Source organism: Festucalex cinctus, chromosome 6, assembly GCF_051991245.1.
Source record: "Festucalex cinctus isolate MCC-2025b chromosome 6, RoL_Fcin_1.0, whole genome shotgun sequence".
Taxonomy (NCBI): domain Eukaryota; kingdom Metazoa; phylum Chordata; class Actinopteri; order Syngnathiformes; family Syngnathidae; genus Festucalex; species Festucalex cinctus.
In genome coordinates, this window is record NC_135416.1 from 15,261,685 (window position 1) to 15,288,476 (window position 26,792).

The 26,792-nt window shown below is 37.2% G+C and overlaps 6 protein-coding genes across 6 annotated transcripts in view; all 6 read left to right on the forward strand.

Moving 5' to 3' along the window:
• LOC144020166 (phospholipid-transporting ATPase ABCA1-like) overlaps positions 1-2,997 on the forward strand; it is a 38,765-nt gene extending 35,768 nt beyond the window's left edge. Inside the window, exon 49 of the mRNA XM_077523327.1 lies at positions 982-2,997. Within this exon, the coding sequence (XP_077379453.1) occupies positions 982-1,125 (144 nt within the window). The 3' untranslated portion in view covers positions 1,126-2,997. The remainder of the gene's footprint in view (positions 1-981) is intronic.
• Positions 2,998-3,563: 566 nt separating this feature from the next.
• On the forward strand, positions 3,564-5,914 carry LOC144021124 (putative pancreatic secretory proteinase inhibitor). The gene is made up of 4 exons (XM_077525166.1): positions 3,564-3,904; positions 5,199-5,227; positions 5,400-5,512; positions 5,786-5,914. The coding sequence occupies exons 1-4, from the start codon at positions 3,853-3,855 to the stop codon at positions 5,829-5,831; spliced, it is 240 nt and encodes a 79-aa protein (XP_077381292.1). The 5' UTR covers positions 3,564-3,852; the 3' UTR covers positions 5,832-5,914.
• Positions 5,915-7,274: 1,360 nt separating this feature from the next.
• On the forward strand, positions 7,275-8,562 carry LOC144020917 (chymotrypsin inhibitor-like). Its single transcript, XM_077524828.1, has 4 exons — positions 7,275-7,414; positions 7,938-7,960; positions 8,124-8,236; positions 8,385-8,562. Exons 1-4 carry the CDS (start codon positions 7,363-7,365, stop codon positions 8,428-8,430), a joined length of 234 nt encoding a protein of 77 aa, XP_077380954.1. The 5' UTR covers positions 7,275-7,362; the 3' UTR covers positions 8,431-8,562.
• Positions 8,563-10,759: 2,197 nt separating this feature from the next.
• Positions 10,760-12,023, forward strand: LOC144020877 (putative pancreatic secretory proteinase inhibitor). Its single transcript, XM_077524745.1, has 4 exons — positions 10,760-10,998; positions 11,291-11,313; positions 11,490-11,602; positions 11,831-12,023. Exons 1-4 carry the CDS (start codon positions 10,947-10,949, stop codon positions 11,874-11,876), a joined length of 234 nt encoding a protein of 77 aa, XP_077380871.1. The 5' UTR covers positions 10,760-10,946; the 3' UTR covers positions 11,877-12,023.
• A 2,415-nt stretch (positions 12,024-14,438) lies between these two features.
• On the forward strand, positions 14,439-16,549 carry LOC144020876 (chymotrypsin inhibitor-like). Its single transcript, XM_077524744.1, has 4 exons — positions 14,439-14,553; positions 15,523-15,557; positions 15,813-15,925; positions 16,398-16,549. The coding sequence occupies exons 1-4, from the start codon at positions 14,502-14,504 to the stop codon at positions 16,465-16,467; spliced, it is 270 nt and encodes an 89-aa protein (XP_077380870.1). The 5' UTR covers positions 14,439-14,501; the 3' UTR covers positions 16,468-16,549.
• A 1,401-nt stretch (positions 16,550-17,950) lies between these two features.
• On the forward strand, positions 17,951-26,650 carry stra6l (STRA6-like). The gene is made up of 22 exons (XM_077524742.1): positions 17,951-17,969; positions 18,647-18,736; positions 19,008-19,039; positions 19,163-19,278; positions 19,524-20,026; positions 20,206-20,278; positions 20,889-20,989; positions 21,065-21,195; positions 21,272-21,392; positions 21,465-21,510; positions 21,617-21,742; positions 22,816-22,889; positions 23,135-23,243; positions 23,343-23,496; positions 23,574-23,649; positions 23,729-23,810; positions 23,890-23,938; positions 24,019-24,136; positions 24,941-25,060; positions 25,356-25,519; positions 25,680-25,823; positions 25,887-26,650. Exons 5-22 carry the CDS (start codon positions 19,986-19,988, stop codon positions 26,126-26,128), a joined length of 1,971 nt encoding a protein of 656 aa, XP_077380868.1. The 5' UTR covers positions 17,951-17,969; positions 18,647-18,736; positions 19,008-19,039; positions 19,163-19,278; positions 19,524-19,985; the 3' UTR covers positions 26,129-26,650.
• The last annotated feature ends 142 nt before the right edge of the window (positions 26,651-26,792 follow it).

A 26,792-nucleotide genomic window follows, 5' to 3' on the forward strand; every position in this document is an offset into this window, starting at 1 on the left:
TAATAAAAAGAAGAAATAAAAAAAAACTGAATTAATATAATGTAAAAAAAATAAAATAAAATAATAAAAACTATTAATTAAGACCGAGATGATTGATGCGTCTAAGATGTATTTTGGGGAGGGGTTCTAATAAGCCATGGCTTCAACCCATCAGCCCTTAATGTTTTCAGATAAGTAACCGGTCCGAAAGGAAAAATAAACATAGAGAAAAAACAAACAAACAAGACTGCCATCTCGAAGGGGTAAAAATATCAAAAGTGCTTCAAGAAGCCTATATGAAACTACATTTGTCCATCACTACTTCATAACTTAAATATCCAATTCTATTTTTGAGTGTTTGACATGTCTGTTTTTGCATTCATTGATAACATAAATACATAAAAAGCTAATCCAAAAACTATATATTATCTAATATCTACCCAGTAAATTCTGTCATGTAAATTTGTCTTTATTTAGAGTAAATTTGATTCTATTTAGATAGCGACCAAATAGACTCAGTTTAAGAGTAAACTAAGATTACACTAGGAAGAGAGTAAATTTTAAAAAAATGAAAAACAAAAAAACAAAACTCACTCAAGGGTTGAGGTACGAACTCACGATCGTCAGCTTGGGAGACTGCCATACGATCTCCTGAGCTACTGTTTGCTTTTCTCCAAAAGACCAAAGACATTGTTTTTGGTGTCTTGGAGGAAGATTCCATGCAATCATGGAATCAGCTGCAGCTGACATGAGCGATATACTAGCAGAAAAGAGGAGCTGCGTGGCTCAAGTGTCAAGTGAGTAGATCGGCTGTCTCCCAATCTGAAGGTTATGAGTTTGTTCCTACCATAAGTCACTTTTATTTCCAATTCTTTGTTTTACTCTCTTGCAAGTGTAAATATTACTCTAAAACTGAGTCTATTTGGTCCTTTTCTAAATAGCGTCAAATTGACCCTACAGAATTTACTGTGTATTGATGATTCTTCCTCTTTCTCCCATCAGGTATTTGTCAATTTTGCCAAGGACCAAAGTGACGAGGACCACTTGAAAGACGTCCACCTGAGCAAACGAGACGCGGTGGTGGTGGACGTTTCCCAGCTCAACTCTTTCCTCATGGACAGCAAGACCAGGGAGAGCTGTGTCTGATTCCACCACGCCACCAGCGGGTGTCGCTACGCGTCACTCCCATCTCCAGCCAGATATAATCCGCACCACAAAATCTGAAGCGGGAGACAGACTATGTTCACTTTATTTTGTTCTCATTTGTAGTTTTTTGTTTTTTAATTATGTCTCAGTGGACCTGCTGTTAAGTGCACAGCCTCTGAAGATATGACGAGGCGGAGACTGCAGGTATTGTGAAACACTGAACTCGATGCAAATCAATGCAAGAAATCTCTCTATTTAAGACGAGCGGATACTTGAGTGAGGGTTGGAGACAGGTGCTTCTCCTTCACTATGGACACTTGAAGAGAGGTTGTCACGCTTTGTTTGACTGGAAAAGTAGCCGTGCTACTCTCTCAGAGGAAGTCTAATTGAAAGCCCCTTCCAAAAAGTAGCAAGCTACTTTGGGGGAGGAAAAAAAAAAAAAAAGAATGTTCCGTTCATTCACTGCCAACTGCAAAAAGGATTTAAAGGACTTGAAACCCGTTTTCAGGTGCAAATCTCTTCGTTACCATGAGCAGTTTTATAAAGCAGGTTGTGGCTCAAACAGTCCAAAACATTTCTAGGGAGGAACATGAAATTTGGTGACAATTTTTTCTAATTAGATTCACGATAAGTTGTAACTTTGTTGTACTTTTCGTTGAATAGCAGTTGATGTCTTTTTTTATTTGTTGTTCCTCATGTTATGATTTAGTTCATCACAGTGCCTATGGTGATGTGGGATTAAATGTGAGCACTCCATTAACAACAACATCAAGGAAAGGGACGTGTAAGACCATTTGACAAAGCACAAAAATGTTCTTTTGTGGAGAAAAAAATATCTTTCCCCGTTAAAAAGAACAAAAAAAAAAAATGGTTCTTTCTTGATGTCTGTACATAATGTGCAGTCCGCTATAATGCCATCTCTTCACTCGCCATCTTGGACTTCCTTAAGTGAAAGCCAAAGGTGGATGAAGAAGATGATGATGAAGATGACTGTTGCATGCTCTCCTCCGCCTGGACACTCTCTAGTGGAGCCTCATCACTATATTGTGCGTGTGGCAAAGCTTGCAGACTACTTTGTTGTTAGTGGATTTTTGCAACATCGTGTACACGAGGGCTCGGAATCTAAATGAGGAAACTGATTAGTCAAAAGGTAGCACTCAAACATACTAGATGGCAATTGTACTTCTGCTGTCCTTGCGATGGAACGAAAGATGGTCAATGTTATGTAACGTAGAAGTCTTGTGATGTTCACACAACAAACAGTTCGGTGCCAAACTGAGTTCAATGTGTACCAACCAGCAGATTACTGACGAGGCAACTGTTTTGTACAATTTAAAGCTGTGCTTTCATGTCACTTCAGTTTTCCGTTAGGTCAATTAAAGCAAATTACAACATGTGTTACTGTATGGTGAAAAGTTGCCAAACCCTAATATGACCTGTGTTGCCATGACTGGACACAATCAGGGACCACTGCGATTTAATTAGTGCTCTGACCAAATACGTAGAATTATATACAGGGTTGAAATAGATAACCGGTGCTGAATGTTCAGTACAATCTTGGAAAGGGTTTCCTCACAGCTCTGGAATTATTCGAAACTCCCAGGATGGCTAAAAGACGTCCAGAGCACCCAAAAAGAACCGTGCTTCAGAACAGCATCAAATCTTTATTTTTAAACGTGATCTTGGGAACGAGTGCTTGAAGAGTCAAATTGTGATCAGTGAAATCGAGAGGTAGTGGTGATTTTCTCCTCTTTTGCTCAATATTACTATTCGTTTACATTTTTTCAAGTATTAAACAACAGCTGTTTGAGTCTGTTACCCATTGTGTATAGTAACTATTAAAATAAAGTTCATACATTTTGAAAAAAAAAATACAGCCTTTTGGTCACTTTTTTACTGTTAGGGTTGAGGGGTTAAGCTGTTTAAGTGCATTTCACGTTTTAAACATTTTGTTTTGTAACAGTCACATGATGTGTGTAGAAATTTGAGGGGGGGGGGGGATTAAATTATTCGATTGAGATTAAAAAAAATGTGGAAAATAGTGAAACACTGCGAATGCTTTCCAAATGCACTGTATATGGAATTTGACCTTTGACCTTTACATCACAATAGTGAACACACTCACACCCGTATGTTGATAAAGGTTTTATTTTTGTTGCCAAATATTCCATTCATACAATACTTTGAGGTAATTTATTTGGAAAGATGTAGTAAATGTGCTAATTGCAACGTGAATTTTATTTACACCATAGAATGTTTTATTCTGTGGCAAATCATTTACTTGTATTCTTTTTCTTTGTGGAAGTAAGAGTGATTAGAATTTATAATGGTAAAATACAGATAATGATTTAATCCTAAACAATCTTAATACCAGTGCCAATAATAATAATAATATTGGAATACAGAAAAATGGTCCATCATATTTATTCATATATGTATAAACATAGCCTATATAATGCATATCTCTGGCATTGGTCTGAAACCACTTATGGTTACAGTTTGGTGAATTTCATATTTGTTCATAAATTAATCGGTCAATTGGTCAATCCACATGTGCGAGTTATTTTATTTTAATATGGTGAAGTATAAGAGGTTATTTTTGTGTGCATGTTTACTGCCTGACATTCATTTACATCTGCAGTGTTCCCACGCCTGATTATGCTGCCAGTGAAATCGCAAGCCTGACGTGTCAATCGGTGTCTGTCCGTTCATCCATCAACATTCATCATGACTGGGAAAGTTCTTCTGTTGGGACTCCTGCTCGTCTGCGTGGCTGCAGGTATTTACATTTTGTGTCAGAAAAGTGTATTTGTATGCCTGTGGGCAATTAAGGATTAAGATGTGCATGTTGGTATGTGCTTTATTTAACATGTATAATGCTACAAAAACATTTACTGTTAAATTAGTGTAATAGTCGTGTTGAACAGCTAAGTCACAGTTTTTAGCATTTCTCCACTTTAAAAACAACCACAGCTGCACACAAACATAAACATAAGAAAATTAGAACAATAAATTAATTGCAACAGAAAAAAATACAGTAAAAACAATAAAATACTAAAACAGTGCACTATCAACGTGAGTGGAAAGAAAAAAATATATATATGCCAAATGTTAAGAGGAAACTTGTTCCCGAGAGGGACTGGCAACAGAAAAAGCTCTATCACCGCTAAGATGCTGTTTTGTTGAAGTTTAAAATGTCCTCAAGACACAACAAGTAGAATATGCATCCTTTGCGTTCAGTAGATCTCAGCTGTCACCTGCATAGCAGTGAAAAGAAATATTACGTTTTCTTAGGATGGAACCCAGGGGCAGCAAATACGACATAAAGATCTACCAAGGCGTACATATAAAGTTTTGCCTGCAAAATATGATCTCAACCACTTACGTGCACTACCACTAATGCCCGCCAGGTGCTGCAAGCGAGCCAAGAGGATTATGTGGTCCACTGCAGTCAGGGCCACCAGAACACGACGCACATAGAAATAATTTAATAATAAAGTGTGCACAACTTTTCCCATTATTTTGAAATAAAAGGCGTCATGGAAATTGGGCTCAAATTTGACATCACGCCACGCTGGAGACCGGATTTCTTCAGCAGGGTTTGCACCACAGCATACTTACCGTATATAATAAACGTTTTTATGTGACCGACTGCTGTTGATAAAGGCCAGAATTGACTGACCTATACTCGGAGGACCTTCTTAAAAAATGAGGAGGGATTTAGTCGTAAAGTGAGCCAGGTGGCTTAATCTGGTCAATCACACCTTCTAAAATCCTCATTCTCATGGAAACCACCTCAAATTAATTTAACACAGCCGAATATGGGGCAAGGTGAGAGGAATTACATGTGGTGGTTGAAACGAGAACTCTAGAAGTCAACATACTACATTGCTAATCACTGGTCAAACTTTAACTACAGCTGAGTCAATAAAGATAGACATGACCATCAGGTCAAGTTTACTTTTTAATGTTTTTTCCCCCAGCACTTTTTTTTTGTATATTGACGATGTATTTCTGAGAAGTATTTATATAAAAGCTTGACTCATGTTTCACCATTTTGCCTCTCTTCACAGATGCAAAGAACACAGGAGCCCTGAGAAAGGTGACACATTTGTTATTAAAAATGAAATAAAAATCACATTTTACTAGTTTACATAGTTTACTGCATCAAATTGTACTAAAAACATGAACAATTACATTTAAATGTAGTTCCTAGATGATCTCCACGAGTGATACAAAATGTCGCACTTTTGTTTCCGCATGTTATTCTGCAGCCATCTTGTCCTGGCACCGACGAGTTTTTGGCATGCCCCATGAACTTTGCCCCTGTTTGTGGTAGCGATGGAAACACATACGCAAATGAATGTACCCTTTGTGTCCACAGACAGTAAGTACACAACTGTACACACAAATGCAAACAACAACAACAACAACAACAACAACTTTTGTTAAGTCTTTCAAAAGACAGAATGTGTCCACATGCATTAACTAGTGGCTAAAACAATAACATTCCCATGTAATTATTATTATTATTATTATTATTATTATTATTATTATTATTATTATTATTTTTGTAAGAGATAAGCTTGTGAGTGACTCACAGTAGCTTAGTTGTCTTATCTTATTTGTTGTGTATTTGTTGTGTATTTTCTCTTTACAGGACAACAAAGATGAATGTTTTGATTGTTCACGATGAAGCCTGCTGACCTGCTTAGCTGCTCAGCGAGTGGATATCATTGGCAATCTTCAATCATAATCATAATGAATAATAAAGCATTTGGTCAACAAATGTGTTAAAAGCAAGTTTTATTGTAAAGTGAAAGCGTAAATGACCCTTTGTTGACTCTTACTATACCAAGTAACACAATTTACCGAAGCTTACTTTTACGTTGATAGTTGTTGGGCTAGTTCACATTCACTCGCCATTCAGTTCCTTACAACGGTGCTTCACAGCACTTATACATCTAATTTAGCTTCAAGAAGAGGTCGGAATATTTTTAAATTAAGAATTCGAACCACCCAGAACAATGTTGTGCAGTGCTACAGCAATGCGAGGTCTCAGGCGTGTGTTCCAGTTCCAGGTGACTTCCTTGTTTTTCATCTACATCTTAGTTTTGAAGTATGTTGGGTAAAATGTTCAGTGATGAACCTCCTCTTTCTTCGGTACTTAATTTCTAACAGATTAAATACTGGAATGAACGTACCGTATTTTCACGACTATAAGGCGCACCTAAAAGCCTTCGTTTTTTTTTTTTTCAAAAGCTGCCCATGCGCCTTATAATCAGGTGCGCCTTATATATGGATCAATATTGAGCCGCCACAGGTCTCACTGTCAAGACGCTATCGGTGACCCTGCACGATCGGTGACGCGCATGTGCAGAAGATCCCACCATCTTGGATCGCTAGCTAATACTAATACTTTACCTCAGAGAAAATAATAAAACAGCTGTTTATTCATTTTGGGAGTGAATGGAGTTGTCAGAAAGCTGGTTTGTAATCTATTAATAAAGTTTGACTGACCTATCTGACTGTTTTGTTGACATTCCCTTTAGCGCAGCACCAGCTAATGGATGCATAACGTAACCCCAGCATCTACTGTAGCGCCTTATATATGGAAAACGTTTTAAAATGTGTCATTCATTGAAGGTGCGCCTTATAATGAGGTGCGCCTTATAGTGCGGGAAATACGGTACACATTTTTCGTAACCCAGTGTTGGAATTTTTCATAATATGGTATGTAGTAATTCATAATACGATGTATAATATGAAAAACCTGCTACCAACCAGGATTGGTTCATGGACCATGTAGCGATGGTAACTGACCGAGAGCTGAAATGACCTCTCTTTATGAAACAGGCGATTGTTACTCATTTTCCTCCGGTTTCAGTTACCTCCCTTTCTGGAACGGAAACCGCGGAGTTTCCCACATTTCACGGTTTATTGACTAAACCTGCTTTGTGAAATATGGACCATGTAGCTTCGGTAACTGACCGAGAGCTGAAATGACCTCTCTTTATGAAACAGGCGATTGTTACTTATTTTCCTCTGGTTTCAGTTACCTCCCTTTCTGGAACGGAAACCGCGGAGTTTCCCACATTTCACGGTTTATTAACCCGGGTTTCTCACTAAACCTGCTTTGTGAAATCCACCCCCCTGCACTGATCCGACGCCAATAAATACCCATCACTGCCAGTGTGACATTGTCAAATTTGAGTTATTCATCCATCAACATACATCATGAATGGGAGAGTTCTTCTCTTGGGACTTCTGCTCATGTGTGTGTTTGCAGGTATGAAAAAATTGAACATATTTCTACCCAGATAAATTATACTACTAAAATTAACATTCAGACACTGCTATTTAATATTATCGGTTTAACTATTCTATTTTCTACATGCATCCATGTCTAGAAGCGCAAAGGGATTAAAAAAACAAGGTTGAAAAGTCATTTTAAAAAGTTGAATAATTTATTTAAAATGTCATCTTGATCATGAACTGACGAAAGTGACCAATGTTTTATTTTACTGTACCTTTCCTTTGTTCCTATTTCGGAATACTTTGCTGTTAATGTGTTTATTATAGGGTTTATATTTTTAAAATATCTGTTTTAGTATCTAATAATATCTGTCTGTCTTTCCCCCCAAGCAAAGAAAGAATTATTCAAGTCTATTCAATTCTAATCTGTGAAAATACAGTCAAATATATTTTTCATGATTTGCGTTTTGCATTCTAATGATACATGGAGTTTATGAAACTATTTGCATGATTGCTCTACTCACTTTTTTATTTTTAAACAATTTCTGCTTCCACAGACACACAGGCATCCCCGACTAAGGTATTTATAAAGGTTATTTTAAATAATTACATATTCTATGTTTTGTGTACGAGAAATGATTATAGTCAAATAGTCGATTCTTCATTTAGCTACACAAGAAGAATGAAATACACATGGCTTATTCTGGGAATCTTAAAATGTATTTTTTTTTCCCCCCCTTCAGCCAAAGTGTCGTAACACGAGTGATCCAATTGTCTGCCCTGCGATCTACAGCCCTCTGTGTGGCACTGATGAAAGAACTCACTCCAGTGAATGTTTCCTCTGTGCTCACATACAGTGAGTACATGCACGCACGCAAGCACGCATGCACATTGCATACATGTAAGCAGTAATTATGGGAAGTCTCTTTATTGGAAAAGGGGTTCAAATATATATTACTTGTTGATTAAGTTCAACTATCAAGGTGGTCTATTTCTCTCTACAGGTCCACAGGGCAGGACATTTGGATAGCCCGCTATGGAGAATGCTGACCTGTTAAGAAACCCAGCAAGTCGATGTCAAGAGTCGAATGTTTCAATTATAAAAAATAATTGTGAATAATTAAAGTCTTTGGAAAAATCTGATTTGATCAGGAAAATAAAGCTATGATGAAATGAAGGCAACAGATGATTGGTTAGTCATCTTTGTGAAGGAATAAATTTGGCATACACTGTGTACGCTCGCTAAGTCCTGCTACATATACTGGATAAGGATTTTTCACATATTAAAAGATTTTTTTTCTGTCACAGAACCCACACATAGAGATAGAAATTCGGCCAATTCACAGTTTTGGTCATATTGAGTGAGGTTTGCCCAGCTTAGCTCAACACATTGCAACACACACGAAGATTCAGTCCCACCATCAATTGCAAAACAAAGTCGTCCAAGGTAGAAATCTCATGTGACCACGTTATCTCACAAATTTGTTTTATTTACCATTTCCTTGGTGTTCCTTGGACATTTCTTTCATTTTTCGCATTTGAATAGTACTGTACTGTATGCCAGGGGAAGGCTTTCCAACGAACCAAACATCGTAGATCTGACTGTCACCTGCATAGCAGTGAAAAGCAACATTCCTCTGTTTTAGGATGGAACCCAGGGGAAACAAATCCGACAAAAACAGCTACCACCACATAAAGTTTTGCCTGCAAAATAGGATTGATTCAAAAACCACTTAAGTGCACTACCACTAATGCCCACCAGGTGCTGCAAGCGAGCCGAGAGAATTCTGTGGTCCACTGTGTCGAACACTGCAGCAGGGCCACCAGAACATGACGCACATAGAAATAATTTAATAATAAAGTGTGCACCACTTTTCCCATTATTTTGAAATAAAATGCATCTTGGAAATTGGGCTAAAATTTGACATCATACCATGTTGGAGACCTTTTCTTGAGCAGGGGTTTGCACCAAAGCATGATTAGTGAATGTAATATAATAAATGCTATTTGGGGACAGACTGCTGTTGATAAGGGCCAGAATTGACTGATCGATACGCCTTTAAAAATAAAAATAAAAAAAATAAAAAATAAAAGAATGAGGAGGGACAGTCATATAGGTGAACCAAGTGGCTTCATCTGGCGAACCATACCTTCTAAAATCCTCATCGTCATGGAAACCACCTCAAATTAATTTAACACAGCTGAACATGAGACAAAGTCAGAGGAATTACATGTGGTGGTTGAAACGAGAACTCTAGAAGTCAACATATTACATTGCCAATCACTGGTCACATTTTAACTACAGCTGAGTCAATAAAGATAGACATGACCATCAGGTCATCCATCCATCCATTTTCTTGACCGCTTATTCCTCACAAGGGTCACGGGTGGTGCTGGCGCCTATCTCAGCTGGCTCTGGGCAGTAGGCGGGGGACACCCTGGACTGGTTGCCAACCAATCGCAGCATCAGGTCAAGTTTACTTTTTAATGATTTTCTCCAGCACTTTTTGTTTTGTATATTGATGATGTATTTCTGAAAAGTATGCAATAACAACAAAGATGAATGTTTTAATTGTTCACGATGAAGCCCGCTGACCTCTTTATCTGCTCAACGAGTGGATAGCATTGGCAATGTTTCAATTATATTAACCATAATGAATATATACATGTATGTAAAAGCAAGTTTTATTGTAAAGTGAAATCCTAAATGATCCTCTGTTGACTCTTACTATACCAAGTAAAACAATTTAGCTTACTTTTACAGTGATAGTTGTTGGGCTAGTTCACATTCACTCGCCATTCAGTTCCTTTCTTCACACCTGCATTTTTCTGCTGGGCAATTGTATGTATTTTTTTTTTTTGTACTGATTTTGACTCTTTTTCCCACAAAAGAACAACACGGAAAACATTTTTTGGGGGTTATCTCATGTTTTTATTTGGATAGTATGGCTGTACGTGTTGTAAACTTGCCAAGCTTATATGTAACATTTTAAACATGAACATCATACAAATCAACCTGCGATTGTGATTGGTTAGCTAGGATCCAATTATTAACCAGAAGTGTTGACATCATCCAAATTCCGTGCTTTTATTGGTTTAGACACGCAAATATGTCATGTCCATTAACATCCATGGGTCTGAAAGGGTTAAAATGCTTCTGGGGACTCAGAAAACCAAAACCAGTCAGTACTGACTGACTGTCTGAGTCCCACCACCAAGCACCGAACACCCCCCCACCCCGTCCCTATATTGTGTTTGTGGAAAAAGTTTTACATCATTGAGTTAATCTCATTTTAAAAAAAAAACAAAAAAAAGGGAGCAAAAACAAAAGTGTTGCGTTTACATTTTTTGAGTATATATAAAACGACTCAATGCGATGTAGTGCATACAGACAACAAACAGCAACACAGTCTACAAGAGATTAAATAGGTTTCTGTGTGCATGTTGACTGTCTGAGTGCTTTTGTTGTGTGTTGACCTTGATCCACATTGACTTGAAGCCATAAATACACAACACTGACAGTGTGCCAATGTCAAGCGTGCGTTATTCATCCATCAACATACATCATGACTGGGAGAGTTCTTCTGTTGGGACTTCTGCTCATCTGTGTGCTTGCAGGTATGCAAAACATTGAACATATTTCCAGTTTCCACCAAGATAAATTATACTAGCAAAACTGCTGTGTAATATTATGTGTTTTAACTATTATAGTCTACATGTATTCATACCTAGAAACAACTATAGGGGTTAAAAATTTTTTTTATTTATATATATATATATATAAGGACAATAAACAGTCAAATGGAATATTCATGATATGTGTTTTGTATACAGAAGACATACAAAGTTGTTTAGGAAACTATTTGCATGATAACTCTACTCACTTTTTATTTTTAAACAATTTCCACAGATGCACAGGCATCCCCGACGAAGGTATTTATAAATGTTATTTTAAATAAATACTTGTCCTATGTAATTTTTCGTACGAGAAATGATAAAAGCTAAATAGTCTTGATTCTTCATTTAGCTACACAAGAAGAATGAAATACACAACATGGAACTGGGAATAATTAAAATGTATTTTGCTCTTTTTTTTTTTTTTTATATAGCCAAATTGTCCTGACACAGATGAGCCAATTATGTGTGGTATGAACTATGACCCTGTGTGTGGTACTGATGGAAATACATACCCCAACGATTGTGCGCTCTGTGATCACAGACAGTGAGTACATGCACACTTGCACATTACATACATGTAAGCAGCAATTATGAGAAATCTCGTTATTGGAAAATGGGTACAAAGAAATGGCCTGGTGGTTAAAATAATTATATAAATAAATAAATAAATGATATTATATTATATTATATTATATTATATTATATGTATTTTCCTTGCTGATTAAGTAAGCAAAATGTATCAACGTTTCAAGGTGGTCTATTTTCTCTCTAGGGTCACAAAGCAGGAAGTTTGGAAGGCCCACCACGGAGCTTGTTGACGTGTTCAGAAGCCCAGCAAGTCGATGTCAATAGTCGAAATGTTTCAATGACAAAAATAATTCTGAATAATAAAAGTCTTTGGACAAATCTGATTTGATCAGGCAAATAAATGTGTTAACTATGGAGTTTTGATTAAAAGAAGGCAAGAGGTGAATGTTTAGTCATCGTTGTGATGGAAGAAATGTGTGCATACAATCCGTGTGTGCATGTCTGTGTATCTGGGGACCTCTTGTGGTCCAAAAAAGTAGGGTCCTCAAGAGGAACCAACGGTATGGGGAACGAGAGCAGAAGAAGTCCCCATACCAGAACTGAGTGTTTGATGGGAAACAACTGTGTGCACTGTTAAGGCCTGCTACATATACTGTATAAGGATTTTTCACATCTTAAGTATTTTTTTTCTGTGACAGCACCCACACATCACATAGAGATAGCAATTCAGCCATTTTATAGTTCTGGTCATGTTGAGTGAGGTTTGCCCCGCTTAGCTCAACACATTGCAACACACATTAAGATTCTGTCTCACCATCAATCTCAAAACAAAGTCGTCCGAGACGGAAATCTCATGTGACCACACGGTATTTCACAAAATGGAAGCAGAACAGTCACTTCCAGATATGTGCGGATGTTACAGGAGTGTATCTGAAGAGCATTGTAAGATGAATACATTGTAAAAAAAAAAAAAAAAAAAAATTGCTTTGGAAAATGCTTGTTGCCATCTAGCAAACACATTTTTATACAACAAAGACATTGGGGAGGACATATTTTGTTTTATTTACCATTACTTGTTTGTCAGTCAGACATTTCTTTGATTGGCTACCTTCTGTTCCCACGACACAGTTCAAAGAATCAAATGAATTCAGAGTACAGTGGAACTTCAATTAATGGACACAGAACAACAGACGTGGAGTGTTGAGTGTGGAATACAGTGGCAGCGACTATATGGAAGAAGTCAAACAGCTAGATGAATGGTCATGGTCATAAAATGTTAACATACACTATAAAGCAATGCCCACTTAATACAGTATTACTGCTAAAGATAATACTAAATACTCTGGCTGACTGGTGCTCTACTCGCTCATTGGTGCGAGGTGGTGGGCGCTGTTTTGAGGTGACCCCCAGAGAACATTGTAAACATGTCAAAATGACCTCAACTTTGCAGTGTGCAGTGAAGACAAATGAGGAGGGGGAATGGGAGGAAGAGAGGAAAAGTTGCTGCGACTTTTAGTTTGTCTCATCAGGTGTGTCGCAACAGCGAGTCACTCACATGATTTGTTTGGCAGGAACAATACAATAACAAACAATATGAAATAAATAAAGGTTCTATTTTATATTGTGAATTGTGTGATATGTTGTCCTGTAAATTAAAGAAAATAGTTTGTTTAAAAAAAAACTAATAATAAAAAAAAGCTATTTCTCTTCTTTTGTAAGCGTTCAGTGCTTGATTTTTGTTGTTGTTTTGCAGATCAATTTGCCTGTTCAAAGACAAATATAAATTTAAGTTTAAACTTAGTATTTCTGAATGGGCTGTATATGGTATTTTAGCAAAGCAATATTTATTTATTTATTTATTTATTTGTTTATTTATTTATTTATTTATTTAAATTTATCTTGCAATGTCATTTTGAGAGCATTTATTGTGCAGACCTCAAAAGTCAAAATCAAAAATCAAGACAGTGTTGTGAAAACAAGCCAAGAGCATTATTGATATTATTAATATTTTATACTATATTAATATACTTTTACGCTTATAAGTCTCTCCTACTGGCTGACTTAGCCTATCCCATAACGGCGCTTAATGTGTTTCCGCTTTTCCTGTCTGTCCAGACACTTAACAGTATTAATTTGCCTGCTATTTTGTCGTTCAAAATTGTATACGCTCTGGAACTATTTAACACAATTTGCATGACTGCATCTTCCCTTGTAATCTCTTCATGCAAACGATACTGAAGAATCTCCGTAATGTGTTAGCTGCATTAGCTAGCTAGCTTATTGCTAGCTAGCTATTGAGGCCGCAAGATTGCCTGGACCTCCGACTTCTCGCGTTTTAGGTGACATGAGCACATCCAACCAAGAAACGCTTTATGGGACCATTTCAACTGGTGAACGGACTTGGCGAGTAGCACGCACATGACAATTTTTTTTCCACAAGATTGACTATACCATCCATTGGGCCATTTGAAATTGCAAATATGGTTAAGTATTGCCGTAAAATCATCCTGTATTTTTATGACCCATTGCACGGGTGCAAACTCCCGAAATTCCTGATGGCCAACTTGACCTGACCTCAAGGCACCACTGCAGTTGATCATTTACATTGTAACCAAAATTAGAAATGAATCTCACAGTGCACAGTATAGAATATTATTCTCGGGAAATTATTGTAATCCTACATTTACTTTGTAACCAAAACCTTATACAATGATTCAGTGTTAGGCTATGTAGTGCATACAGTAGACAACAAAACAACCAAGGGTCTACAAGAGATTAAATAGTTTTTGTGTAAATGTTTACCATCTTTTTTTGTGTGTGTTGACATTGATCTGCAGCAATCTGACGCCAATAAATACCCTTCACTGCCAGTGTGACATTGTCAAACGCGAGTTATTCATCCACCAACATTCATCATGACTGGGAGAATTCTTCTTCTGGGACTTCTGCTCATCTGTGTGGTTGCAGGTAAACGAATAAAGAATACTTAATTTAACGTGTTTTTACACTCTAAATCAGGGATGAGCAACGTGTGGTCTGCACCCAGCAACCTGAGTAGCCCCTGATAATAATAGTAATAATAATAATAATAAAAATAATAATAATAATAATAATAATTATTATTATTATTATTGTTATTATTATTAATAATAATAATAATAATAATAATTATTATTATTATTATTATTATTATAATATTATAATAATTATTATACAATAATAACGATAATAATAATAATAATAATATTATTATTATTATCGTTATTATTGTTATTATTTTTATTATTATTATTATTATTTATTTTTTATTTTTTTGCTTCTATTTTTTTGACACTATTTTATTTTTTTTATTTATTCATTTTTTGTTTGCTTTGGTGGGTGGCGGTCTTTGTTTTTTAGGAAAGACAACCCCCCTTTTTTGGGTAAATGGACATTGGAGGTGTATCTGCATTTTTTTGTTTATTGGTGAGAATTGTTTTGGATGTTACAATTTATTTATTTATTTATTTATTTATTTATTTATTTATTTATTTTGATTTCCCTACAATTTTCCAACTACATTTTTTAATACATGGGCATCACTTGGATTTTCATTATTCGCGGGCTAGCACATATTTTGTTCACATTTAAAATGGCATTTTTGTCATTGGTTAGGAAGTTTGTGGTTCTCATCTTGCTCTTCAGTCGTGCTGATGAAAAAATATCATTTAAGTTGCTTATCACTGATTTAGACAATGCTGCATGCTTTTTAAAAATCTTACATGCATGTCCGACCAACACTGTATTACAGATTGTTGTTAATGTATGTCTCTTGGATCTTTAGAAACCAAGTCAAATGTATTTCTCATGTTTTTGCATACTGATGATGTTGTTTACGAATTAGCCTATTTATGTATGAAAAACTGACTTTTTTAATCAACTTTTCTGCTTCCACAGACACAGAGGCATTTGTGAAAAACCGTCCATTTCCTGTAAGTATTTATATTTTCTATTAGCTTTTGTGTGAAAGAAATTATAAAAGAATGTAAAACTTGAGAGGAGACAGGCACATTTTTAAGCTTCTTAATTTAGCTGTAAGAGAGGACAAATAACAAAGCTGATTGTGATGCACTATAATACGTTAATTAAAATTAGAGCATGTTGACTGTGAAATTTGAGCCACCACTGCTTATTCTTGGAGGGGGAAAAAGGTATTTACGCATTTATTTTTGCTCCTTTTTTTCCAGCCAGACTGCCCTAACCTAGAAGAGCCATTTCTTTGCACCCAGGTTTACATGCCTGTGTGTGGTACTGATGGAAACACTTACTCCAACGAGTGTCATCTTTGTCTCCAAATCCAGTGAGTTTATAACAGTACACGCAACTCACGCATATTCATGCGTCCATCCACGCAACCTCTTCAGGGAAGACTTTCTTATTGGCGTTTGCGTCGCCTGGTGGTCAAAAGAGGAACAACTCCAGTTTCAATTCGGAACTCTCGTTGGCTAGTATTACCCTCCCACACAAACATGTACTGTATACTGTACTATTTTTTTTCTAGTTGTTGTTGTTGTTTGTTTGTTTGTTTGTTTGTTTTTCTACGTTGCAACAGATAAGGATGTAGCTCATGATCATTTGTTTGCTATATTATCATTTTGCCGCAATTAGAAACTGAATATTGTAACTATTGAGCTTTACACTTCTCCAAAGGAAAAACAAAATCAAGCCACAAGAAAAAACATGGGCTTTTTTTACCCACAGAAATTTCCCCATAGAATAATATTTAAAACAGGTTCAATAAAAGTTAATTCTGGTCTGTTTTCTCTTTACAGGACAACCAAAACATTCATCAACATTGCCCATAATGGAAAATGCTCAAATGATCAGCACCGTGGAAAGTAAACACCTGTATCAACGTTGGAAATGTTTCATTCATAATAAAAACAATTAATTCGGGAATAATAAAAGTCATTAGACAAATGTGCTCACAGTTGCGTTTCTTTGTGGAAGAACTCTATATTTACACTTCTTATACTAAGTTAGTAGTAAGAATTAAGTTACATTGGTGTAATCAGGAAACAGGTGACAGCTGTCCAGAGTCAAGTTCATTTGATGCAAGGGCTTGGTGGCTATTTGGAAATTCAGGACAATTCCATTCCTACATGTCCCAGTGGTGTATTTTATTTTATTTTTATTTTATTTTATTTTTATTTTATTTATAGGCTCTTATTCCTTATTTGGCCCATCAAATTTCCAGCCATCTTTTAACAAAACACAATTACTGTGCCTACTGCACTCTGCCAGAGTAGTACTGTCAGACACAACAAAAAAAAAAAAGTACATCTACAGGAATCAACATGGACAGTATTTGTGCAGGGAAGCCATATAGTTCAGGACTGTCACTATGGAATATCAATTGACCTCTTTCTTCATTCTTCATGTCACATTTAGCCCAGTTTTAGTCGCTCTTCCTTTTAGCTCATTCACTGCCTGCCATTTTAGCAAATTTCGAAATTTTCAATACCCATGTGATATTACATTCAATAATTATATATAAACCAAATCTACCAAATGACTCCCTACATTTTGCCCCATCCCGATCTTTTATAATTGACAGTAGAAAAATGTAGGTTTGCCAAAATACAGCCATTTCTCCCATGGACTCTGAAACTGTGTTTATTTGGTATAAAATGGGGCAATGATGTCATCTACCGGTGGTTGGGCAGTAAAGTTGTTTGCAAGTTTGACATTTACTGTGGAGCATAGTCAGATTAGCCCCCATTTATCCCCGCTCTAAAAAATACAATTGACAAGTATACTTGTCAAAGGCAGTGAATGAGTTAAACAGGAATTTGAAAACAGTGCTGTGGAATAATGTTTATATAAAAGTCTTATCCTCATTCAATATTTACCATATGGCAGTGTCAGACAGTGAGTGCATTTTTACAATGTTAAACTTGCACTGTTTGTTTAATAAATTTAATAAAAGCACCACAACTGTGTCAGTGCTACATACAATGAACTTGTACTTTCAAGGGAAGCATATTGACTTGTTTAGCCAGCAGGAAGTCCCACCACATCAGGAATAAAAATCGGAGAAATCCACGAGAACTGTCACCTTACCATGTTCGAGAGGTTTGTGTGTCCCAATGAAACGTAGGACCCAATTAGTCTGGGGCTGTATGCCCCTGGCAGGCCACGGTCACCCATGGCAGATATATCCGAGGTGAAGGACCAGACAAAGTACAGCTCATAGCCCTCCTATGATGACTGAAATCATTGGACATCGAGTTCCCTTGTTCTGACCCGGGTCATCGGGCCCCCTCTAGAGCAAGGCCTAGAGTTTGTTGGCGAGCACCTGCAGTGGCCCGGACTAGAGTCATGGGACCCGACTGGGAGACAATGTGGGTCCCCCTTCCCATATGCTCACCACCTGTGGGAGGGGTCAAGGAGGTCGGGAGCGCAGAGAGCTGCGTCGAAGAGAGATAGATAGAAAGATAGATAGATTAAACATTAGGTGACATTGACAACTTACACGTTTCTTTAAAAATTTTATTTAAAATCAGGGCTGGACTGGCACAAATAAATACATAAATAAACAAACAAATAAATAAATAAATAAATAAATAAATAAATAAATAAAAATCCGCACTGGCATTTTTACGTAGACTGGCCAGATTGTCCCACGCACGCAGCTATGTTGTTTATGATGTGAAAATAATGGCTAAATGATGATGATGATGATGATGATGATGATGAAATGATTAATAGCAATTCCATGGAAAAAGTTGATTTGAGGTATGATTGTTTGAGTTACAAGCATGACTACACAACAAATTAAACTCATATCTCAAGGTATCACTGTACTAAGAACATCACTCTTTTTTCTTTTTTTTTTACATTGTAATCAAAATATTAGAAATAAATATCACTGTGTTACAGTGTACAGTATACAATAAACAAGCCATTGTCTACAAGAGGTTAAAATGTTTTTGTGACAGACAAGTAGTCTGTGTGTGCTTTTTCTGTATTGACACTGATTATCAGTGATTTGACATCAATAAATACATGTCACTGACAGGGTGACATTGTCATTGTGAGTTACTCTCGAGATTCATCATGACTGGGAGAGTTCTTCTTCTGGGACTTCTGCTCATTTGTGTGGCTGCAGGTAAACTATTAATGAATGCTTGATTTAGTTTTTACAATCAAAATGCTATTTATGGAATTATATTAGCAATAAAATTGACTGCTGGATGATGTTATGATTTTTAACAATAATTCCACTGCACTGCAGCGTGTCAATAAAGACACAAAGGTGGTCAATATTATTAACCAAGTCAAATGTATTCTCATGTTCTATATGTGTTTTGCATGCTGATGCTACAGTTCATGAAAGTATAAGAAAACAGAATTTATTTTTTTAATTTCTGCTTTCACAGACACAGTAGCAGCATGGATACCTTGGGACGAGGTAAGTGTTACTGTAAATGTGTGCATGTTCTATTAGCTGTGAAATTTAAAACCTCTCTTCTTATCTTGGACAAATCAACATGTTATTATTTACTCTTTTTTTTTTCCCCTTTTTTTTGTGCAGGAAGGATGTCCTTACACATATAATGAGCCAATAGAGTGCACCAATTTTCACAAACCTGTGTGTGGTACTGATGGAAGGACTTACACAAATCTGTGTTATTTGTGTCGCCAAATCCAGTGAGTTCACTACGACACGACACGATAGTACACGCTTCACCCGCAAACACACGCATGCGCGCTGCTTTGGCGTCGCCTGGTGATGAAAATAAAAACTACAGATTGCAATTCTGAACTCTCTGGCTTGTGTCGCTTACTTTGCACTTAGTTGTTGTATTATCCTAGATGATTTATTTAAGATGGAATACAATCCATGACACGTTCAAGAAGAATTCAAAGTGGTGTATTTTATTTTCTCTCTACAGGTTATCAGGGAAGCACATTTCGGTTCTCCACGCTGGAGCCTGCTACCGCTGACATGAAGCGCCGAAAGTGAATATCAACAGCTTGATTCATTCTCAGCAACAACTATTTTATTCATGAATAAAAAGTCTTGAGACAAATCTGATATATCGGGTGAATAAATATGTGTTAACAGTTCTGTTGAGGTGATGAGTGGTTGACCATCGTTATGCAAAAACTATTTACATTTCGGATACTATGTAAGCCATTTATCAATAGTGTGCGCGCGTGTGAGACTAGAGAGAGAGAGAGAGAGAGATTGTTTAGATGACACATGGAGAGGGGGGGCGAGTCAAGGGTGCATCCTGAGGTTAAAGTTCCATTTTTTGAGTCACATGGGTGAAACCAGGAAATAGAGAAGTGACAGCTGCTATCCACAGTCGTTTTCATTAGACGTGCTGAGGAAACTTCTTTTTTGATACCAAATGGATAATCTAACGATGATTGCTGGCCAAATGGAACACATGTAAGTACTTTACGATTTGCATTTAGTTTATTTACTTTAACCATACTTCATTTTGGTGGCTGTGACAGTCGTTAGTTATTGTTTTCCCATTTCTGTACAACATGATCAAGTCAGAAACACTAATGCAAAACAACCTTTATAGATCCCAATAATAAAGACGTTTCCACTTTCCCCCCCAGGGAAGCCATAGTTCAGGACTGTCACAATGGAATATCGATTGACCTCTTTCTGCATCTCACACTTATCCCAGCTGTAAGTTTGTTCTTCCTTTTAAACAGAAACTTCAACTGCGCTAACAGGAACTTGAAAACTGGCCTGTGGAATTATGTTTATATAAAAGTCAGCAGCGTACTATCCACAAACAATATTTACCATACGGCAGTTTTTACAATGCCATAAACTGACACTGTTTGTTTAACAGTTTAGGAAAAGCACAGCGACAGCATCACTGCTTCATAGAATGATGAGGTACTTGCAAGTGCACATTCGACCCATTTCCAATGCATGTAGTCAGCAGAATGTCCCACTACTACAGGAATATAAATAGAAGAAATCCATGAGAAATAACTCAATTAAGGACAACATTGCAGTGCAGCACCATATACAGAAGAGGGTGCTGTTTTCCATTTTTATGGTCAATGTCAAAGTCTTTCCGAGTGTATCTGTTCCTGTAGATCTTTCTCCAACGGGTTTGCCATGCAATCAAAACGGTCTCGTGGACTATTTTTCTAATTGGCCATAGGGGTGATTAGGATTGATATATACAGCATATAAAAGCATTGCTTTAAATACTAACTCAGCACGGCTTGTTTGTTATTCTACTTGTATTGCATTAGGGTTAGTTTTGGTTGTTTTCTTCCAGGTGCTGATTGCCTTGGTGCTGTCATTCCTTCAGAAAAGAGCAAAACAATTGGCTATTGACCGCAGACTTCCTTTCCTGCAAGGGCGTTTCGGCATTGTGGTGTAAGTCAATGACAAGGACAAAAACTGAAGCAATTAATGCAAAACGATGTAAGCATGTGTCCATGTCCTTGGCAGACCTCTAGACACTATAGGCAGCCTGAGCAATCGCTGGTCCTACGGGTTCGCCTTTGGCGCCGTTTCCTACAGCGTCTTGCTGCTCTTTTCGGAACATTACATTCCTTTTACTGTCCCACCATGGGCCAGAGGTACTGACGTTTTCTGCCAACTGGTTGTGCTTTGTTGTCCACACATGAACTAATGGCGTGTTGATGGTCCTCTCAGCTGTAGTTTACCTAGTTGGAGCTTTGGAAGTGGGACTTGTGAACTTTCCTTTTTTTGCCTGTCTGTCAACACCCTTCAGACCAGCTGGAGCTGTGCTAGGAATTCTCTACTCTTTGTGTTGGTAAATATTCATATTCATGCATTTCTCAATATGGGCAAACATTACATTACATTACATTGTGTTTGTTTGCAGGCTTATCATTACAGTGTGGGACACATTCACATGTCCAGATGGCAAGGTACGTGAGCACTACTGCTACTAGGTGAGTACTATGCCCACCTGACATATTTGCTTGTATTGACTTTTAATGTCAGAAAATTAAAATATAAATGTGTTTCTGAAAGATTTTGGGGAAATACCAGAAGATAATTGTCCAGTGGCCTTGTATCCTGTCTCTCATTTTTCTTTTGGGACGATTCGTCTACATGCTGGTCAAAGATGTTCGAATACATCTACGGCTGGAACAGGAGGTCAGAGTATATATCATGTAATATCTGCAGTCAGAACCCACAGAGTAATAAACTGAAATATTTATTTATTTATATTTATTCTCGTTTTTTACAATTTTGTTTTGTTTTACAGTCAATGCATTTTACAACTTATTTTCAAGATAGGATTGTAATGTGTTTATTTCATGATTTTTTTTTTTTAATTCTCAGATCAGAATTGCCTTTCTCAAAACTACTTGTTCAATTTTCACATCATTGTGTCACTTGTACACATCCTAAAAGCAGTTTATCAGTTCTTTTTACAATTTACAAGTGCTTTGGTTCACTGTACATAATTATTTCCAATTCTCTGCTGTTTCCGACATTATCAGTTGCTTATGTCATGTTGATCAAAATGTATGGCAACGTGTCTCTGTTGAATTGTCTTACACACCAAAAACAATTTGGCATCATAATGTACAGTACAGTACAGTACAGTGTAAGTCTTTTCATGAAAAATGGCTGAACAAATTGTCATAATATGCCAAACATATGAGCACGTCCGCCTCCCAGTTCTGAGGACTCGGGTTCGAGTCCAGGTGGAGTTTGCATGTTCTCCCCGTGCCCGTGTGGGTCTTCTCCGGGTACTCCGGTCTCCTCCCACATTCCAAAGATGCATGGCAGGTTAATTGGGCGCTCCGAATTGTCCCTAGGTGTGCTTGTGCGTGTGGATGGTTGTTCGTCTCCGCGTGCCCTGCGATTGGCTGGCAACCAGTCCAGGGTAGCCCCCGCCTACTGCCCAGAGCCAGCTGAGATAGGCGCCAGCATCCCCCGCGACCCTTGTGAGGAGCAAGCGGTACAGAAAATAGATGGATGGATGGATGTCAAACATATTTCCATTAGACATTTTTTTTTCCCCTCCAGAGTACACTGTTATATTGACAACATAACAAAGCATTTTGTCTCTTCTATATACAATAACACAAATAATTGTCTTTCTGATAGCACTGACATGTTCACAAATATTAACTTGTGAGAGAAAGAAAGAAAGAAAATGGCTTTTGCAGAAGTACCGAAGAAACTGAGAAAAACTAAAAAGCTGAATGTGCCATCAGGATTCAGATGAACTGACTGAGCAACACCAAGTGCAGCATGTTAAGAGACTTCTGAGGAAGAAAAGTACACCCAGGTAAAATACATAGTGGACCACATGAGGACTCGCATTTAACTGTTCTAAATGCGGGTGTCTCAATGCTGTTTCACCTCTTGTGCATTTTATTCCATTTGATTTTTAACTTTTTATCATAACAGTGCTCCATTATTGTTGCCATGCTCATTTTCAATAAGATCAGTCTTAGTGATACAACTGTGAATCACGCAGCCAAGACTGCATCACAAATGGAGATCGACATAAACAATTGCTTTATGTTGCAGCAAGTCCCTGAGCTGGTTCCAGAGCAGAGTGTATGAGTGGGATCCCTACTTCAAGTTTCCAAACAGAATCATTGGCACTGCCATCATATCTCTCATAGGCCTATATACGGTAAAACAAACAAACAAACAAACAAACAATAACATGTTTAATCTCTCCTAAAAAAAAAAGTTTGTATCAAATGTGACTTACCATTGTCATTGCTTTTAGATGACGCTGGCTGACTACAGTCTCAGCAATATTGCTTTTGACCAAGTAGTCAGGTGGAAGAACACACTGGAACACTTGGTGATATCCTCTAATCAGACCGAAGCTTTTGGAAGCATGATTCCACAACTGGAAGAATTTATCAACGTATCCAAAAGTGAGTCCTGCAAATCTTAGTCATCTTTGAACAAGTTTGAACAAGTGAACATAATCTAATTATTTATTTCATTCTAGAGACTTGGTTAGCAACTACCATCTTTGCTAGCCTCAATTCAGTTGCTTACACGTTCCATGTACTTGTATGTTACAGGTAAGTGGATCTGTCTGATGCAATAAATAAGTGCAAACTCAGACATGCCCAAATGTATCACAGCGTGTTGTTTTCGTAGGAAACACTTAAAGAGACTTTGGAGAGGAGAGAAAAGTTTTCTCCCAGAGAAGTTTCTCAAGCCCAAGTCTGCCGTGAGTGTGGTGAGTGTGACACCACCACACAATTAGACATTTGCTGTGCAACCTTAGTGATGATCAACTTTTTATGGATTTTACGCAGGCCGCCATCGCACGCTACTCTGGATGGCAAATTGCTTTTACACTCTGGGGTAACATTTAATTTAAATTTCTTATTTACTGTTTTTTTTGTTTGTGTTTTTGTTTTGTTTTAGATTGTTTTGTTTTTCAGGTTATCTGATGGTCCACTTTATTCACTTCCTGGTTGCACTGTTGTTGGTATATGTGATTGTTATTCCAATACAACATGGACAAGCTCTGATCATGCTGTCCAACCTGGGCATCATAATGTAAGCCTTTGTGTAACTAAAAGAAATCACTGTAAAACTTTCTCATCTCTTAATGTGAACTATAATCTGTAGTACGGCTCAATTGAACAATTTTTGAAGTTTGTTTTAGAGAGGTTCAAATAATAATAATAAAAACTGAAATAATGTGCACAAGTTCTTATAATTGGGACGTGAAGAAAATAAACAAGTCACTTATAATCTCGTGTTAAATGGGAGTCAGAAGTTGAGAACTCACCTGCCGCCATTTAAAGTGCCTCTGATTAACCCCCCCCCTTCCCCCTTTTTATGTTTTTTTTTTTTTGTCTAGCAGCATTTTCAACATGGACTGTTTTGAAATATTCATAATAGCCTCCACCTTTTCTAAGTCCTCAGTTCCAGCTTCATCAGACCAAAAGAAGAAAAAAAAAATCTCCCAAAGTAACCCCCCCAAAACAGTCCGGAAAAGCCTACTAAAACTTTTGGACTTTATTTAGGGCTAATCAGAGGCACTGCATATATGCTGGCAGATGCTGACACTCATTTGATGCGATTGGATGAACATAGCCACATCCTAGTTACAAGAGGGGTGTGCACACTTGTGCAACCAAATTCCTTTAGTTTATTTTTTACTTTTTCTCTATTTTTGTAGTGAGCAGTTGGGCTGCACGGGTGATATAGTTCACAATGGTGAAAAAGATTAAACAGTTTATTTTAGTCTCTCTTTTTTTCTAATCACAAACACCTAGCATTTGTGTAGACTTATTCTATCCACTGTATCATCAATATGACATTTACTCAGCTCTCTTTACGTCCTTCTCTCTGTAGTCTGACCATCAGTCTTGTGGTCGCCATGGTGATCCTCCAGATAGTTTTGGTCCAGATTTTTTTCCTCCAGGACAAATTGTCTCCCACTGATAAACACAAACCTCTGGCTCTCAATAACAGGTTGGTAACGATAGTTTTATATAGTAAATATATGATACTCAAAATGGTTATAAATTACTATGATGTATCTCACCGGACATCTTCCGGAGTTTGTCATGTATTTTAATGTGCACGTCAATATGAACGCAAAGCACAAAAAATGTGCATTTGTCAAAATTGTAGTCACCATTCACATGAGTGTCATTTGCTGAAATAAGTATTGAATATATCTTAACCATATCAAACCATAAAGAAAAATGGCAATATGTATAAATGACATAAAATATGAATATTGTTCCTTCTGTTTTGCCTTCAGAAAAGCATTCCACTGCTTCAACTACTTTTTCTTTTTCTACAACGTGATCATGGGGATAAGCAACTGCATCCTGAGGCTGCTGTTCAGCATTGTGCTGGGAACGTGGCTGGTGTCGCGCATCGACCGTACAATCATGCAGAGAGGATATGAAACCATGGATGCTGGTGATTTTAACTATCTTCAATTTCAAGGGGAGATATATATATATTTTTTTTTAAATGGCACGTTGGCGAGACATTTAAAATAAAATAATGGCATTTTTGTATTTAGAGTGTCTTTCTCAACAAACTGTATAAATCTAAAAGTATTTCCTGCCTTTCCCAGGTTATAGTACATGGATTGGGATGATCTTTGCTGACCACTATCATAACAATCCAGTAATGATGTGCTTCTGCCAGCTGCTTGTCTCCAACACCCTGGAGAAACACACACTGCCTGCATACTCCACATTCAGCAACACGCCACCTGGTTTGTAAATACTGTACACTGCAGGTGACTTTTCCATTGCTCATATTGCCTCCTCCTTTCCAGAATATTCTGTGAGCAGTCGATCCAGGAGACGCTGGGCATTGTTTTACACCCTCCTGAGGAACCCTCATCTGATCCTGCACAGGAAGCATCACCTCTGCTCACTGGAGACGTTGGACGTTTCTTCTTCTCTTCGGTCGGACACAGTATTGCAGGCGTGGCTCATGGCTTCACACGCACAGAACCATAACGCAGCGTCAGTGTGCTTGCCAGAGAACACTGAGGAACAAACACCAGACTGCTAGAATAGCTGTCACACTGATACATATTTTAAACGCGTTTGGAGGTCTGTCTTCAAAATGTACTCGAGATTTGATAAGTTGTTAAAACTTGAATCTCACTCTGTATGCACTTTGGTTCATAATTACCTTGACATTTTCAAGCTTGTAGTTCTTTTGAAATGAATTCATGCACTAGGATAGGTTTGCTTAACTCCTGTACTGCCCCCCCCAAACAGACGAGTTAAATATCTGTTCTGCCCTGCCATGAAGATGGTGTAATAAGCAAAATATTTTTTTAAGTGTCAACATATAACCTAACTATGTTTATTATGCTTGATATCTGCATCATTTTTGTCCATTCTCAGTCTTGTTGCATTTTGATGAAAGTGAACAGTTGGAGATGTGACAGCTTCATAATCTTGTTGTGGGCCATCTACTTTATTTTTCTATTTTCTGTTTTGCCCTTATTAACTTTTATAAACTGAATGTTTTTATGTGTCGTTTTTACATAACTAAAGCAGACAAATAAAATAGTCATCAAATTGAGGGATTTTGAACTTTGACCTGAACTTAAATGAGCATATTTTCACTCTGTACCTTTCAAAGTTAAACGTGAGTTTTCTGGAAAATACTTACCAGAGAACAAATGAATAATTAAATTAAATACAATTAAATAAAACAAATGAAT